The 18,321-nt window shown below is 42.0% G+C and overlaps 1 protein-coding gene and 1 non-coding gene across 5 annotated transcripts in view; one reads left to right on the plus strand and one right to left on the minus strand.

The window, feature by feature from the left end:
- Kcnk2 (potassium two pore domain channel subfamily K member 2) overlaps window positions 1-18,321 on the minus strand; it is a 162,695-nt gene that overhangs the window by 93,298 nt on the left and 51,076 nt on the right. Inside the window, exons 1-2 of one of the 4 annotated variants that reach the window (XM_090339915.1) lie at window positions 7,548-7,697; window positions 4,254-4,564 (exon numbers count right to left, since the gene is read on the minus strand). In XM_090339915.1, the coding sequence (XP_090196041.1) occupies window positions 4,254-4,564; window position 7,548 (312 nt within the window). In that variant the 5' untranslated portion in view covers window positions 7,549-7,697. Of the gene's footprint in view, window positions 1-4,253; window positions 4,565-7,379; window positions 7,698-18,321 lie in introns of those variants that run through there. The other 3 variants (XM_090339913.1, XM_090339914.1, XM_090339916.1) reach the window with 3 other exon arrangements.
- LOC150058394 (U6 spliceosomal RNA) lies at window positions 278-382 on the plus strand. Its single transcript, XR_016536959.1, has one exon. It is a non-coding gene; the product is annotated as a U6 spliceosomal RNA (small nuclear RNA).

Raw genomic sequence — 18,321 nt, forward strand, 5'->3', positions numbered from 1 at the left:
TGGAGCTGACATCTGCTACCTCCAAATCCCTTGTGGTCACACCAAATGCAATCTCTTTATCTGGGTGCATCATTTTCCTGCAAGGATCTGGGGCTCTATGCACATTGTTACTTGGTATCCCATAAATCTTCAGTCAGGGAAACCTCCTATCAGTGCAGTATAGAAAACTATACTTCTGTCAGTATCCCTCAGCCAAGAAATCCCTTCACTCTTCTCCATCTCAGAAGGAGTGAGAGCTCTCAATTGTAAGTTCCTTGAGGCAAAAACTGGAAGATCCGTGCTTGCTTCAGCAGCACATTTACTACAACTTAGAATGGCACAGAGGTTAGCATGGACACCGCACAAGAATGACATGTAAATCTGAGGTGTGTCCTGCCTTTTTCTGGAACCAGATAACTTGAGGGAATAGCAGGGGTTGGGAGAGACGAAGAAGAATGATAGAAGGGGTAACTGGTGAAGATGAATTGTACTTATAAACTGACATATTGAACAACTCTACAACTACTTAAAGATAATATAAGAAAAGAGGAGACTTGCAAGTTTTAGGGAGAGAATTAAAAGATGTAACATGGTCTACAAAGAAAAAGAATTGCAGGGCTGCATAGGACTCTCTTCCCTTGTACTATGTGTCCAGTACATCAATAGGCTCCAGTGGATCTCCTAAAACATATCTATAATCTAATTGTGTCTCGAACTCCTAATGCATCCACCTTAGCCCACGCCTCAGTCTCTCACTAGGAAAATTACAATAGCCTCCTAGCTACTCTCTCTGCATTCTACTCAACACCCAGCTGGCAGATGATCCTACTGAAATATCAGCCAGATCACAATATGTATCTGCACTGAAAAGCCAAGCTCCTTATTTTAACATCCATGGATGTGTGGGACATATCCTCATGAACCGTTCAACCTCATCTCATATTATTCCTTTCCAGGATCCCTCCATTCCTCTACATACCGGGAGCTCTCATGCAGCCAGGGCCTCCATTTGTGCTCAGCTATTCCCCAGATGGTCACGTGGCTTGTTCTCTGGCATTCACTAAGCATCAGTGAAGCTTCTCCTGTGACCTGATCTGCTTGAACCCATCCAACAGTTCCTATCCCCCTGGATGGCTTTGTTTACTCCTAGATCTTGGCACCATCTAACATGCTAACTTTTTTTCCTGGCAGAATTATCAGCATTAAAAAGGCTAATGTCAATGACATCTAGGGTGGCCTGTGTACATGTCCGTCCCATATCTCCAGATACAATGACACATCATGAAGTGTCACTAGTGTACATCCACCCCGGGAGGAGGAAAACAGACTGAGGACACTCATCCCTTCTTCCCTGGTATGGAACAACAGAGGACAGTCCACTAACTGAGCCACCCCTGGAACCCCAGCTTCCTGATCATTGTTTTTTGTTTGGTTTGGTTTGGTTTTTGTTTTGTTTTGTTTTCCAGTTGTGGGGCTTGAACTCAGGGCTTGGGTTCTGTCCTGAGCTCTTTTGCTTAAGGCTCTACCACTTTGATCCATAGCACTCTTTCTAGTTTTTGAATGATTAATTGGAGATAAAGAGTCTCACTGGACTTTTCTGCCAGGCCTGGCTTCAAACTGCAATAGTTAGATCTGTCCATCTCTCAGGAACTAGGATTATAGGCATGAGCTTGGCATAGGCATAGGTGCTTGGCTGCTTCCTGATCTTGTAATGCTGTGACACAATTGCCTAATATAACTATTCATAAAGTTTTCCTCAATGGTAAAAGGGTGAAATAAGTGTTGAGAAAACACTAGAAAAATCCATGAGAATTGTATTAATAATTTAACAAATAATTACTGGAAAATATGAAATGCATGCAAATTATATGAACAATTCTAACAAATGATTACAGGATCATTTGCCTTTCTCCCTATTTTTATTGTATTTTATTGTTGGGATAATGTATAGAGGGGTTATAGTTACATTCATCAGATAATAGGTACGTTTCCATCCTCTTTATATACTGCTCTTGGTCCATGAAGTTATGCCATTAGTTTCTTTGATCAAAAGACATCATTTTCAAGGAGAAAAAAAATATATTTTACTAAAACTATCTGGTTACAAAGGAAAAGGATAGTATAATAAATAATAGGTAATTTATCCGTTAAAATATTAAAATTGTCAAAAACCAGTGAAGATCCATACGCTAAAAGGATACACTTTGAAATCTATTTGTGCCTATTGCAAATGCAATGTAGCATATAAAATAAAAATTAAGTTAAAGGAAGATCAGGAGTACTCAGAAGATGGGTTCTTACCTGTTTTGACCTTCAAGTTGTTTTCAGAGTTCTGAATAAATTTGGGCACAACTGGTCAGTGAAATCATTACCAAATCAAAAAGTTTCCTCCAGCACTGTGCTGAAATTCTACATTTTCCCCCCTGTTCAAGAATAATCAGTTCACTCCCGGTGCTTGAGAGGCAACTGCTTGAATCAAATGCTCAGTAAAAGCATATTGAACAAATCCTTGTTTTGCAGGGATTATCTCTTTATATTTCAACAATACTACTAGATAGATCTTCTTTCCTTGTTCCTGTTCAATACATATATCCTCCAGTTACCTATCAAATTTTAGAGTTTAGATTTTCACAACTGTTTCCCTGCTTCCTTCAGAAAGAAAACCAATAGCTCTTTTGCTAAAACTAAAGGCAGTAGGAATTCTTAAAAGGATTTCTAGTATTTCAAAATTAAATGGCCCAAAGGAAAAATGAAGTAAAAATGATGACATACAATCATGGAAAGAGGCAGCTGTGATTATATTTGTTTCATTATCAATACTGAGAATGTCACCATTATCTAAAAGTGTGGATAATTTAGGATATAAGCATATGAACTGCATTTCCCACTTTTTGTCAGTATATCAATTAAAAATAAAATAAAAACATTACTAAAAGTATAATAAGTCAAACAGGTGAGATGCAGAAATGTCTGAATGTGGTAGAAGGTAAACAAGTCAGTCCATGTCAGTTCTGGTGGTTTTCAGTAACACTTGTATAAGAACTTGAGTAAGTATAGTAGAAAGGAAGAGGGCTACAAGCAGCAGAGATATGAGCATTTAAAGAAAAAAGGGGCCGGGCTTTTACTCTACGCCTATTGGAGGTTCAAGTTGAAGGGGAAAAAATTAGAAGAGACTGGCCAGAAAATTAAAAAGCTAAAAGGAGGCCTAAGGGGTTCCTACTGGCAAAAAGAAATTAAACTTCCAAGAGCAAAAACTAGAAGTAAAGCCCATAAGAATATTTTTCCTTAAATCTACTATTCCAATTCATTCTGATGTTACCAAACAAAACATAAAATGTGGGGAAAAAATAGCTCAGCTGATCATTGCCATCATAGATAATGTTCAGTTTAATTTGAATTAAGCTAGGCAAGGAAAATAGACTGTACAGGAAAATACATGTATGTCCACTTCAAATGTGTTCAGCAAGCAGTCAAGTCCATCCTTGTGAGAAAAATCTAAGGCTTTTACCTCAGCTTTGATTCTCAGTTGAATCAATTACTTGTTTTATGTAGATGAACGCTACAACAAAAATCCTGTTATCTCTCTGAGAAGACTGAGTTACAAGCCACAGAGGGCTTACCTTTCTAACCAGACCGTCCCCAAAGGATGTTGTTAAGCTAGTATAAATTAAAACTAAATATGTTTTTATTCAACATCCCTGTTTTTCTGTATAGTCATGATATGCTTTTACTTGAAATTTAGACAAATAGCAAACACTTCTCCAAAACACAGTTAGTTATACCTTGGCGAGGTTAAATAGGTCAACCAGCAGAGTGACCCATCTCCAGAGGGTCACACCACAGATATATCTTCTCTACATGATGACTGATGGTCACTGCCAAGGCTAAAACTCTTTCACTGTCTATTGCTTATACACAGAATTTCCCAGGGGGCTGTGGTCATCCTAACTTTGAGAGAACCCAGTAGAGCTATCTTCTACCAGTGTCCAATGGCAGTTTAAAGACAGGAAAACTCACAAGGAAGACATACAGGAGCGCAGGAGTGGAGAGGATGAGCAGGAATATTGGGAGGGGTGAAGAAAGAGGTGATAAGATGGGAGAAGGGATGAATGAGACCAGGCAGAAAGGACACGGAGGTGTCTGTGAAGGGGCATGAGAAGGAAGCACAGGTCTCCTAGAGCCCAACAGGAATACACTACTACACGCTCTCCTCTGTCCCTCCCCCTTCCTTACCCTAAGGGGAAAAGGAGTAGCCACTCCTCTGGAGCCATTACCTGGATGAGTTCGTCCAGCTCGGTGGAGTTGACACAGGAGTGCTGGGATATGAATGTCTGCTTCTGGATCACAATTGTGGTCCTCTGTGAAATCTCCTGAGGCTGCTCCAGTGCTTTGAACACGGTGGCTCCGATGATCAGGTAGAGGACAACCACCAGGAAAATCGTGGAGACCGTCTTCCATTTCATAACATTAATGGCTGTGTCACTCTCCACCCGGGAAGCAAGCACTGTGGGTTTCGTAGAAAACGAGAGCCTCGGTTTGGAGTTCTGAGCGGCAGATTTAGGATCCAGCAAGTCAGGTGCCGCCACTGACAACAACAGAGAACCAGGGTTAGGTTGGGAAAGATGGTGGGGGGGGGGGGGGAACGAATGGGTTGGGCTGCTTCTTCAGGAGTGCTGGGTTAGGGATTAACTGATACCTTTTGCCCTTCTGGTGGAAGATCTGAAAACTAACTCCAGGCAGGAGTGCTCTGTCTAGGTCACACACAAAAGACCATATATATGGGTTCAAGAAAGGGGGCAGAGCCGTTGTTCTCTGCTGCTATTGGAGATCCAGGTAGAAGGAAAAAAAGAAAAAGAAAAACAACGGGAGTTCAATCGAGAAATGTGAAGTAAAATAAAACACTGGAGGGGGTCCTTCATAAATTTTTCAATTCATATTTGTCTGCTTATTAAGTCAAAAAAGATGTCTCCTAAGATTTGAGGGTATTGAGCAAGATACATGAATGATCCTGAAGTTAGCTCATGGTTTTTCCTACCTTTATATCACAAGCATCACACAAACACATATATGTTATATGTACCTATGGCATATACATATATATTTCTCCTTATTTTAATTTTAGTGCTTATTATAGTAAAGGATTTAGTCTAACTGAACCACGAGAGATTTTGTGAACAAACCAGTACTGTTTGAAAGAAATCATTCAAAATTTTCCAAGAAAACATGGTGTAAATCAACCCTTGGGGCCAATCCTAATTTCTTTTGCCTATCTTTATTTTGCCTGTCTTCCAAAGAAACTCATTGCGAAGCATTCTTACTTAATCTTTTATAAAAGGTTCCTACTTAATGTTTTATAAAGCAAAAGTAATTGCTAACACTGGTGATACAACCCTAGCTACTGCTAGGAAAAGGCAGACTTCTTCCACTTCAACAAGGAACCTCAAGGAAAATGAAAATTAATGTCTTGGTTCACACCTCAGACCCTGGCTTGTTCTGTACAAAGCTAATTGCTCCATTACAGTGTATTTATGTGTTCTCTTACAAATTTCCAGATTCTCTGAGGTGAAATACATTTATTATTTATCTCAGCTCTTCAAAAATATCTTTAATGGGTTTCTTTTTAGAAAATAAAAGTCTACTAGATTTCCACTTGCTAAGGGGAAAATAAGTCATCTACCACAGAATATTTGATTGGAAAGGCAAAACTGAACAACAAAAAAATGAGTTCATAGAATGACTGAAAAACTTTAAATAAGACTTCAAAAAGTACTAATTCATTCATGCAGAACAAATCCATTTGAATTCTTTAATTTTAAATGGATTTACTGTCATGTCTATAACATAGGCTTCAGAATAGGGCGGCACTTTAGATAGGTAAGAAATCTTCATGAAATTGTGCCTAGATATCCCAATTACCAGAGGATAAGATGCTGCTAAAATATATCTGTTTTCTCTGGCTACCCATCCTACCTTCTTGCCTAACAGTGAGTTAATTGTAGGCTACCCTAATTTGAGTTCATAAAGCACAACTCCAGTTGCCTATCAACAAATGCTTTCCAAACAAAGCTATTGGAGCATTAGACAAAAGTAGTGCTGTAAAATGATGACAGATGACAGAGCCTTTTCTACCAGCCATCTCAGAATAGCTCTGAGTTGGAAGAGATGAAATCAGACAAGGGCAGGAGCTCCCCAGAGGAGACCACATACCTGGAGCATATCACAGCCATCTCCTAAGTTTCACCCTACCTACACATACAGGTCTGTACATGTTTTCCTTCTTTTGCATACACCTGTTCTTTCCCCCAAACCACAAAATATGTTAGAACTGTAATGTCACTCAGCACTAAGCATATGTTTAAAGTCAAAATTTACACACACACATTTTTCTTATAGAAGTTCTGACTATCTTTCAGGCTTGTCAACAGCCCCTTCTCCACCTGCTTAGTGAAAAAAATAAAATTTAGCCATTTGGGAATAAGAATTAGAGGAAAACACACAAGAAAGCTCCACATTGTCTCTGTGAGCCTCTCCTGTCCATATCATTGTGCTTTTCTGCTTGATTTTTCACAACACTGGTTTCTAGTCTGTGGAATTGAAAAACACTGTGACTGTTTACCTTGAGGATACCAAACCTCAGCCTGAAATCCCATTAAGATACTTCCATTATATGCTTTGGGGAGGGGGGGGAATACACACACACACACAAGTCTGTGTGTATTAAGCTTACACAGTTCCTGAAGGAATTTGATTGTTAAAAGCTATGATCTTATTTTTTTAATTAGCAGAAATATACAGAATGTACATTTGGCAGACAGAAGAGGCAGAAATTATTGACACACACCACACCACCCCATCACCCCAAAATAAACCCTTTCTCTTGATCTAATACACGAACCTCTGGGTGCCCATGTCCACCCAGGGGGTCCATCACTGACCCCTCCCCTCCCCCCCCCCCGCAGCCCTCTCCTCTTCATCCAGGTCTCCTGTCCTCACCCTCGCCACAACTGACCATTGAACAGCAGCAAGGAGCTTTCTTCCACACCAGTACCACCATGCAATAAGGCAACAAGTGTGACCGGGGTCACCATGCAACCTGCCTGTGGGCTCCTCTCCAGGGCTGACCCTCCTCCCGGACGTGTCCCAAGCCCATCACTCAGGGAAGAAAAAAAGAAGGGGGGAAAAAAGAAAAGTGCCCGCGGGGTGGGAGGGAGGGGAGCAGCCAGGAGAGGATTGGAGACGGATTTCTCTCTCCAAATCCAGATGATGACCCAATGCTTCGGACGGCAGGCAGGGGAAGACTGGAGAGGTCCGCAGGCTGCGGGGGAATCTCTGCAGCCTCCCGCGGCCCAGGGGGGCAGGCAGGAGCGTGCGGCGGGCGGAGAGGGGGCCGGGGGTCTCACCTCCTGCTCTATAGCCGGCTGTCTCCTGCGAGGCGCGGGGAAGCATGAGGCATGCAGCATTCACAGTGTTGGGTTGTTTTTTTTTTTTCTTTTTGAGTAAAGACGGACTTGAAGGTTTATTTTTCCTTTTTCTTTCTTTTTATTTTACAAACCGGCCATTGTACTCACTTATTCAGAGACGGGCTGCTGCGCGCTCCCAGCTGCACGGGCAGGCATTTTCCCCGGCTTTGTTTTACAAGGTGGGGAGAGCAGGGCTGGACGCAGGAGGGGGGTTGAGGGGGGGGAGCGTGAGAAGAAACGAAATCCCAAGAAGGAGGGGACACCAGCGGGCTGGGCAGAGGGCGAGGCCGAGGCCAAGTTGGGGCTCCCGGCGCCACCGCCTCCCTGCCCGTCTCCCACTCCTCCTCCTTCGCCTCCTGGCGCACACGAGCGTGTGCACGCCTGCAGCCGGGCCCGGATCACCCGGAGAGCAGCAGCGCGGGCTACCCGGGCTCCGCACCAGCCCGCAACGGTGGCCGCCGCCGTGCGCTCCGCCGGGGGCTCCGGGCTGGCGTGGGGGCGATCGGCGCAGCCCGGCGGCGGTGCGCCCCAGCGCCTTTGTGCACGAGGCTCCCTCAGCCCCTCTTCGCATGTCTTTGTGTTTCTCTCCCCTCCCCTCCCCTCCCCTCCCAACACACACACACACACACACACACACACACACACACACACACACACACACACACACACACACACCTGGCAAAAGCCGGGGTGCCCCACGGCGGGGGTGTGGCACGACGTGGGCGCCCGCAGCTCCACCGGTGTCGGCTGCCTCAGCCTCGCTCCGTTCCTTTCCCTCCTTTAGGAAACTGCCCCCTCTCCCCTCCACCTCTCCCTACCCCCCCACGTCTCCCCGCCGGCGCCCGCTCTCCTCCCGGCACCCCTCCCTTGTGCAGCCCCCACCCACCCCCCACCAGTCTCTCTGGGTCCCCCTGTCGCGTGGAGGCAGGGCTCCTCAGGTCACCTGCTGCCACCTCCTCCTGTCGCTCCTTTCCAGCACACCTCCCACTCGCAGGACTCCGCGGACCTCATCTCATCTCCCTGCAGGTCGGGTTTGGGGGTGTCGGCACTGGAGCAGGAGCCCCCCCAGCCCCTCGCCAAGATGATAAAGGAAGCCCCCCCACCAGGGACACCCAGACACCCCTGGACTGCAGGACAGCAGTGGCACCTGGGGAAGGGTGCGCGACCCACCAGCAGCCTACGCCTCACCTCCAGCCGAGCCTTGATCTGTACAATCTCCAGCCTCCCCCGCCCCGCCCCCAAAGGGTGCTAGGAAGCCAGTCTCTGGATCAAGACATCCAGAGGTGCTGATGCTGCGGGAATGAAGAAACCCACGAGGTGATTTTCCAGGCCAGTTGGCTCACGCTTGGCTGTGAGCTACTCAGGGCAGACTTGGGGGGGGGGGTCTCAAACTTCTTATTTCCTGCCCCTTACCCCTCAGATCCTATTTTTATAGGTTAGAGATCCCCACTCCGTTCCAGTTAAAGAGGGCCGCTCAACTCTTGGCTGGAAGGATGTGGAAAGGAAAACCCAAGTGTAGAAACATCAGAGGCTGCCCTTGTAATGGGCGAATCATCTGGATACACACCATGAGGCAGAACGTCCACGGGTTTGTAAACGTTCTCTTCCTTTCACTGCTGCAGCTGGCATCCCAGGCTCACCTCTACCTTCCACCCCCACTGCTGTGTGTGCTCATCTAGCACTTCTGCATTTCTGGGACTTCCTAGGAAAGCTATAGATGAGGCTGTGAAAAGAACCTCTGAAACTTTTGGCAAGACTGTCCCCACTGTCTTCTTGTTGTTATTTATATTTTATTAGCTTTAGTTGTACAGAGACCAATTACCATTCTACAATTCATTTTTTAAGTACAATGCATCTCCATGATCAATCTATCGATCATCCGTGGTTCCTTCCAGCTCAGCCCCTCCCCTCAGCTTTCCTAGTTTCATTATTTTTTAGATTCCAGGATAGATTGGGCAGGGACATAGTCTAATATTCATCCTGCTGGTATTTAAAGTTTTCCTTCCCTCCTGCTGTCAATAGTCCATTCTAAAATATGACTCTAATCATTCGGAAATCTCTAGGTCACATCCAATGTACTTCACAGTCCAATTTCTCTTTTTTATTCCAGGCCTTCCTGGCCAGTCATCCTGCCTCACAATTTTACCAACACACACACACACACACACACACACACACACACACACACACACCTCCTCACACCTTGCATTGCTAAGGTCTTGTATCAGTTCATGCACATGAGCATGAACATGATAATATACTGTAAGGATCTGGGTTTGTACAGTTATGGGGACTGGCAGATCTTGGTGAAATTTGGAGAACAGTTCTGGCAGGCTGGAAACTCAGGCAAGACCTGAGGCCAATTTCTTTGTTTTCAGAGTGTCTTGCATTTTGACTGTACTCCAGTTTACATGGTGGCTGTAATCTAGACTAATTTGCCTTCCTTAACATCAATAGGTCACAGTTGCTAACTGTGTCAATGGAATATCTTAATGGGAGCACTTAGGTTCTAGATCAGTGACACTATAAAGAGCTGGGAACTAGAACTTAGGCTAGGGGTCACAGAAACTTTCACACTAGTGGATATGGCCATGGATTTCTGGCTTGACAAGAGTCTCACCATTTGCTTACCTAGTCAGCTTGGCTTGTTTCTGTGCTTGTCTGTCACATCATATTGTGCCTCTGAAGTCTAGAAGGTAAGCTCAGTGAGAGTATATGACACAGTAATGACCAGTGCTAAATGAATGTAAGGCAAACATCTGAAGGAAACCCTGCTGGCCCCCAAATAACTGGCACCTGGGTCACCTGGTATGCTTTCAAGTATTTAGAACCAGGGTAGCATAGATATATGGGAAAGTAGACACATTTGTCATCTTTAAAATCATTTTCTACTCATATACTCACATACTTTTGATCCTCTTATTCCATTTTGTCCAACCATTTGTGGGTATTTTTTCCCTCCATCTGTAAATATAAGAAGGCCTTGCATCATCCTGGAACACAGCGACTGTAAATATAAGAAGGCCTTGTATCATCCTGAAACACTGACCTGTGCTTCTGTGGGTTTTCATTCACCTGTGTGGTGCTTCTCTCATTCAAGACTCACTAGTCACAAATGTTGAATTGCCTTTTTCCCCAACAAAGCGATGAAGTCATCTTTTGCTAGACATTGTGTATATTCGGTGCTTGGGGTAAGGGTGGGGAGTAGGTATGGCTTATACAGAGAGTAAAATAAGTAAAGACATTTTTCAAACAGTAATAGCATGGATCACTTCAACAAGTTCCAGGCTAACCCTCACAAATAAGCTAAAAGAACCAAGAAAACAACTCCCATGCTGACTACAGTCCCACTTTCCATGACAGCCCCCCACAGCCCCTCACACTCTCCTTCCAAAAGAAAGCCTTGTTTAGCCAAACACATAATAAGTGTTTGAAATAAGAAGGGGAAAAGGAAGTAGATTAGTTTGTATATCATTGAAAATAGAGAAATAAGGAAATGGGATGGTTTATGCCCAAATTATCAGATACACACAAATCTCATCAAAAATAGAGAGGTTAGGTGAATCCTTTTTTCCCCATTTTGCAGGACTACTGCAATAACTCAAAGTCTCTTCATTTTACATTAAATGAGCACAAGCATCTGAACTATATGATAATAAGAATTAGCACATATAAATCTATACTGCCCTCATTCTAAGTGCTTTCACTTCTATTTTTCTGCTCCACCTCTTAGCATGAACTCAACAGAACTTCTCCTCTATGTTCTTGCTTTTTGACCTACACAAAATGCCATGGCAAAAAAAGATTAAACATAAAAATGATGTTTAATAGCTCAAATGTCCTACACTAGATGAATGGATCAAAAATTGTGGTATATATACACAATCGAATTTTACTCATCCATTGGAAAGAACAATATGTCATTTGCAAGGAAATGATTGAACCTAAAATAAAGCATGTTATGTGAGGTATGCCAAGCTCAGGGAGATAAACGGTGCATGTTTTCTCACATATGTGGAAGCTAGATTTAAAATATAACTGGAAAAGATAACCTGTATAGGACTCCAGGCATTCACACACCACCAGCCAGACTGCAGGTGGATAGCCTTAGGGGAGTAACTCTAAGGTGTAACTCTTCCGAACATTTAAAATATTATCGAAATGAATCCCAAGAAATGAAAACATGGGTTCTGTGGTGGTGGTGGCCATGTTTTATTTTTGCTTTGGGGTTTTTCTGTGTGTCTTTTGTGGGGACAGGGGAGAGGTGCAGAAAGAGTGATATAGAAAGGGAGGTAGGAAGGGTGAGCGAATGCAATCGTGATATTCAGTATACACTAGGTGGAAAATGACCTATGGGGTTTTGGGGCATGGATAGGAGGGGAAAACTAGAGAAAAGCAAAGGAAGGGGTGGCATTGCCCAAAAGAGAAATGTACTCATGGCCTGACTTATGAAATGGTAACCCCACTGTACCTTAAGAATAACACCTTAATAATAACAATAAAATGATACATTTTAATGAGCATATTTGTCATTTTTTCGTTATTCTAGTCATGTCTAAAGACCCCGTTGGTAACCCACAGAAGTCTGCCACTTCTGAATTTTGTTAATATGAGGGAGTCACATTATCATTCTACCCATCTGTTTCCTAATCTACAAAACAGGAGTAATTCACTGAACACACAAGAGGTTATGGTTAAGAATCAAAGTGAGACTCATATAATAGTCAGCTTTGCATTACCATAATGAAACACTTGGAACAACATAAAAAAAACACTTTACTCTGTCCAAAATCAAAATCAAAATCATATCTGACCAGAGCAGCACATCATGGAGGAAGAATACCACAAAACATTTCTATTTTAAGTAAAGAGGCAAAGAGATCAAGTATATAGGCCAAGTTCTCACAATACAGGGGAGGGTGGGAAAAGAAAGGCCACATGTTCTGCATTCACACCTTCAAGCCTTTCCACTAAAAGCTCCACTTCTTAAAGGTCCCTACCACCTCCAAATACAGCCACTGTGGATGCTGAGCCTTTTATGTGCATGCCTTCCGAGACAGTCAACATCCAAACAATAAACTGTGTGTTTTATATTAGAGATTTCCCAAAGAATTGTATTCCCTCTGTTTAGACTAACTCTGAGAACTAAGACTAAGCAAGATTACCGGAAAATTCCAGCTGGTGAAATGTGTCATGTTTACCTAATCCTTTAGGTAACATCATCATAGAAGCGTAAGATGAAGAAGAAGAAATCAGTTACCCAATATTTATGGAGTGTCTTATTACCTACCAAGCAGCAATGCTGATTTACTGAGTGTCTTTGACCCACTAACCAGGAGTTCGATGTGTGTACAAATTCTTTTTTTTTAATATATGTTTTATTTTATTTATTTATTTATTTATTTATTTATTTATTTATTGCCAGTCCTGGGCTTGAGCTCAGGGCCTGAGCACTGTCCTTGGACTTTCTCAAGGCTAAAGCTCTACCACTTGAGCCTCAGCACCACTTCTGGCTTTTTTCGATGTATGTGGTGCCAAGGAATTGAACCCGGGTCTTCATGCATGCTAGGCAAGCACTTTAACCACTAGGCCAAACTCCCGGCCCCTTGTGTGTACAAATTCTTGCCTTCAGGAGCCTTATGGTCTAGACTGAAGAAGTTTTAAATTCAAATGCTGATAAGTGTCATTCACCATGACCACTAACAATATTTGGTGCTGAAAGCTAATAGATGGCTTCCCTAAAGAAGAGCATGAGACCCCAGCCCAGCACTATGCATTATGCATTAAGAAGGAGCACCATGTAAGGAAAGAGCCTCTCTAACCAAAGAGCTGGTGACAAGAAGCAGCTGGAGGCTCTGGGCAGCTCAGAGTGTAGACAGTTGAGGGTAATTTTGTGGCTCAGTGAAACATAACAAAGCCTCTAAGCGTCAAATTCCAAGGGCACAGAATTCCCATCAGATCTGAACTATGCCACTTGCTACAAAGAGGTAATTCCTCCAAATCCAAAATGAGGACTTCAGATCTTCAACACTAGAATCAGCAGGAAAATTGGAAATCACTGAAGCCACGAGGAACTACGTGCGAGGTAGTATGACCAGTGCCCACACAGCATCACAAGCGTCTTCCTCATGCTTGAAGGGACACCAGAGTCACCTGGACAGGTTTTATGTCACCAGTTGCATAGACCACATTCTGATGCCTGATGCCATGGGTGGGATATGCTGGTTGGCCTGAGAAAGAAGTACATAGCTGCTGGTAGTCCAGAGGGCAGTTTTGAGAACTATTGGACCAAGAGCCAGGCTCAGCCTGCTCTGAGAACTCAGAGCTATAGAGGGAGTTTTAGCAGTAGATAATAATAAAGATAATAATAGTAATAATAATAGTAAATTTAAACATAAAGTCTAGAAGATGGCACAGTTGGCAAATCACAGTACACATGTGTATAGATAAAAGTTGACTCTCAATCCCAATGTATGAAATTCAAAATTTTCCCATTTGCCAACACCTCCTACAGTGTCTTATACCATTATGGTACAACGCACATATTTATCTACTTGATACTAATTAAGTACATCCAGAAACACATTTTTTCCAGAATTTGGAATATGTATTTTGGAAGGAAAATCATCAAGTAATGCTCATCATTTTAGAACATACTAAATAAGGAATGGCAGTAGTGAAGTTATATCTGTATTTTGGTAAAGTAGTTCTAAGAGCTACTGAGAGCATTTCAAATTAAAGTGCCTCAATCCCCCAAACAAAACCAAAAGTGACCTTTTGCCTAAGAGGCGCAAAATTCACTAAAACTAGCCAATACAAACTATAGAAATAAAGTTATCCTAAAACATGCAACATTGAAGTATCTTTTTCATTGAAAACATCTTTTTCAATAGCTTTGTGTACTTGCACGCTTCAAGAAAAATATGTACACACAAAAATATAAAGGTAAGTTTTCAATGCAAACAAGTCCCTTGCTTATAATAGTAGCTCTTAGTTCAGTATGTAAGGCCAACCCTCTACTTACCGTACAGAATATAATGTTTTTAGCTAATGTACATACAACAAATATTAATTATTAAATAACTTAGTGTCTCTTTATATGTAATTTTCCCAACAGGAAATAAGATGATTGAAAGGAGTATTGTCAAGGATATAAACCCTTATTTATAAAGTGAATTCTGTTAAAAACTCAGTTTAGAAAACATTAGAATTTGAATGGTTTACAGACAGGAAATTGTTCTCAGATTTCCTTTCTCCTTTCCCAGCTGAGTATCGTCATAAACCATCACAACAAAGGAAATATCTAGCAGCTACATATCTAGACCTCAACAGTTTCTATGTTTTATTATTTTTTCATGCATTTTTATTGTAATTAATAGAAGGGTTACATTATATTCACCAGATAGAAGGTGCATTACTTCACATACATTGATACCCTTTCTCATGTCTTGGTCCCCATTTCCTTCTCCCCACCTCCACCCCTCATCTTGTTTTCCCCCCTTCCCTATCCAACCAACATTTTCTATGTTTTAATATTATGGGTCCATCTTCCAATGACAGTGAGCTTATTAGATAATTGCTTAATCCTGCCAATATTAAGCAAGCTGAGCGTATCAAATGTGATGCACTTTTAAAAATTAAAGATAAATCTTGAAGATGTCTTTACTCTCATTACCAACTATCTTTTTGTCATAGCCAGTACTTCATGAAAGACTTTTTTTGTCTTGAATGTTTGCCAACCCAGCATTTTTCTTTCACCTATGACTACAAATCCTCATAGCTCTGACCATGGCTTTGTGGAGGACTAAGTCAACCTCATTTTCCTTCTGAAATGAGATCACAAGGAATAAAAGGCAATAAAAAGGCAAATGGAAAATGCAAACATTTGAGCTCTCCCCACATCATTTTTAAATGTATCCAGAAATCAAAGGTGTTGACTGCACAGTAACTATAAGACTCAGTGTCTTCTTAGCCCTTTTTGAGTTCATGATGGAATGAGAGAACATGCAAGATTTGCCCAAGGCTACTTGCTAAGTTTAAAAAAAAATCAAGATTTAAAAATCTGTGTATCACCCCAGGTCATATTTGCTCTAGAAGAAAATTATCAAATACAGAAGAAAAATGACTTTCCTTTGAATTCTAAAATGTATTAATATGAATGCAGAAGTTCTTAAAATCTACAGGTCAAGTAAGTCAGGGTGACACCATCATCTTTGTGGTCCCCTCTCCCTAGGGTCTTACACCCATGGCCTCTTCTGATTGAAAGTCCATTTTCCATACAGAAGCCATGTGAAACATGTAGCAATAAAATCCTATTGTATTGAAGCCCTAAAACCAAACACGTGTCTCCAATTGCCTTGAGGACGCACACTACAATGTCAATAGCATCTGAAGGACACAAGTACCCTATTCAGAACAATAAGAGGGCCGTCTATTAAGGTAACATCTATTGGGTAATATTTATCAAGGGCTTACTGCCCTTCAGGTATTCACTTAAAGTCTTTTTTTCACTTACTATCTCATTGAATCCTTATAAGAACTATGCAAGGAAAAACGTGGTTTAAATGTTTACAGAAGTTAAGTCACTTTCCAAAAGGTAATATAGCGAAAAAATACATATTCTGCTCTGAAAAGTTCGCCTCATGAGGCTTCCCAATTTTCTCTCTGCGGTTTAGCCTCTGGCTGAATTTGGTGTCTTTAATTTGCCCTGACTCCCAAAAGCTTTCACACAAACCATCCCAGACTCCGTCTGTCTCCTTCATAGCGACAATAGAACATAACCATCAGATCTCAGCAAAAACACGCCTTCTTCAGAAAACCTCTTGTGACCTCCGAGGCAGATCAGCCCTCCAAGCCAGTACCTACTCATACAGTACTTCCCACTTTCCTTTGCCACATCTATATTAAGTACTTAAGCAAACTTAGTCCACGTGCTTCTTGAGAACATGCATTTCCTACTGCTTGAGTGTCTAGAAACCACAGCAATAAGTGGTGTCTTTCTGGAAACCAGAGGGTAGAAATCAGGGCATTGTCAGGGCATTATTCTCTCTCACAAGACTGAGGGGTGACTTCTCCCTTGCTTCTTCCATCTATGGGATTTGGCTGACAATCCATCTTCTGTATTCCTGAGCTTGGGGTCCACGTCTCTAAAACTGTGGCTGCCTTCAGTCTGTGTCTTCTCACCACTTTCCCTCTGAGTGATCCATGTTCGTTTTCAAATTTCTCCCTTTTTAAAGGATATCTGTCATATTGGATTAGGACTCATTTTTACTTAATTATTTCTGCCAAGACAAAGTTTCCCAATAACATTACATGTTACATTTCAGAGTACTGAGTTCAATAGGCATAGGCACATACATATATATTGTGAGGGGACACAATTCAGCCCATAATATTGCCTATAAGGCCAAAATAATTTCTAAAAGAGGAAAAGACTTTGTCATCTTCTTCTTCAGCATATCTTACACATAGTAAGTACTAAATGACTGAATGCCCAGAAGTAGTGTTATTGAAAATTGCTCCAAATTTCAATGTCTAAAACACCTAGCAGGTAACATATGAACAAGGACTGGATACAGAGAATTGCATAAAATATTCCAGTCAGCTCTAGTTGCTTATTGCCATAATCTGGGGTATGAGAACTTTCCATTTTTTCAAGAGAAGCTGAATATCCAAATTGTTTTAGAAAAAAATACAGTCTCCAAATAGGACAAGTAAATCAATGTAAAAAAAAAATAAGCATGGCAGAAGAAAAATATGTACACAGAATCTGATCCTAAAGTCAGTGATAACAGCCTCTCGATTAAGATACTCTGAGAGGACACATCCACAGTTAAATGTGTGAAGATTCTGTTCACTGAGCCACAGTATGCACTGAATCATCTCATTTGAATTACAGGCATGCAGGGATTATGCTAAGCAGGCTCTCTCCTCTGGCACAAAATTTACAGTGTCCAAAGAGCAGCAGAACAATCCACAAACTATTCAAAGAATATTTTGCCATAATACTTTGAAAACTCAACATCAATGTCAAAAAATTCACGATCAAGAGGATCTGATGAGGGTGAATTTATGGAAGACCCCCACTCCTTTCACATCACTTTAGACCTAGCTGTGCATACGTTTCACTAATTCTTTCTCTCCCTGCCAGACCACTGTGTTTATGAGATTCCTATTATTGGAGGAAATAACCTGAGCTGAATCAACTTATTAGAAAGAAGGGGGAAGGGATCTTTTGGCTTACAGGTTGTGAGGGTTCTGTCAGTGGTGCCTGGGCCCTATTTATTTGGAGAGGCCAAAGTCCATTGGCAAGAGCACAAAGCAGAGCCAATTTATTCACCACATGGCCCCGAATACCACTATCTCCTTGGAAGCTTATGCCTCCAGTGGTCTAATACGTATTATCTTACGAGGTCTACCACCTCTCAAATAGCACTAAGGTGGTGGACCCAGTTTTTAGGACAAGCATTTCTGAAGGATGTTCAAGACCCAAATGAAAGCAGTCGCTGTCTATGGGATCCATCTGATATGGAATCCGTTTCCTTTTTCTCTGACACATGACAGAAACAATCCACCCATCCAAAATTCTGTGCCCAACCATAGGTTAGGCAGCCATTTTCACAAAAGAACTTACACTTTCTGCAGATTCTCCTGCTCATCTCCCTTCTCTGAAAGAATGGTGTAAGATCTTTCTCTCTTATAAGACGTGGCTACTCACTTCTGATGAAATGGCCTTAGTTAACTATGTTCTTCTTGATGTCTGCTTAATCCCTGCTCAGCTCTGCCCTATGGCTAGATGCTTTGGAGGAAACCGTAGCTAGAATGACTGGAGCCTGTTCCTGGACCCAGCAGATGAGTGTTAGTTACCGTGGCATGCTCTCAT

Source organism: Megascapheus bottae, chromosome 10 (assembly GCF_031878675.1).
Source record: "Megascapheus bottae isolate mThoBot1 chromosome 10, mThoBot2.hap1, whole genome shotgun sequence".
Lineage (NCBI taxonomy): Eukaryota > Metazoa > Chordata > Mammalia > Rodentia > Geomyidae > Megascapheus > Megascapheus bottae.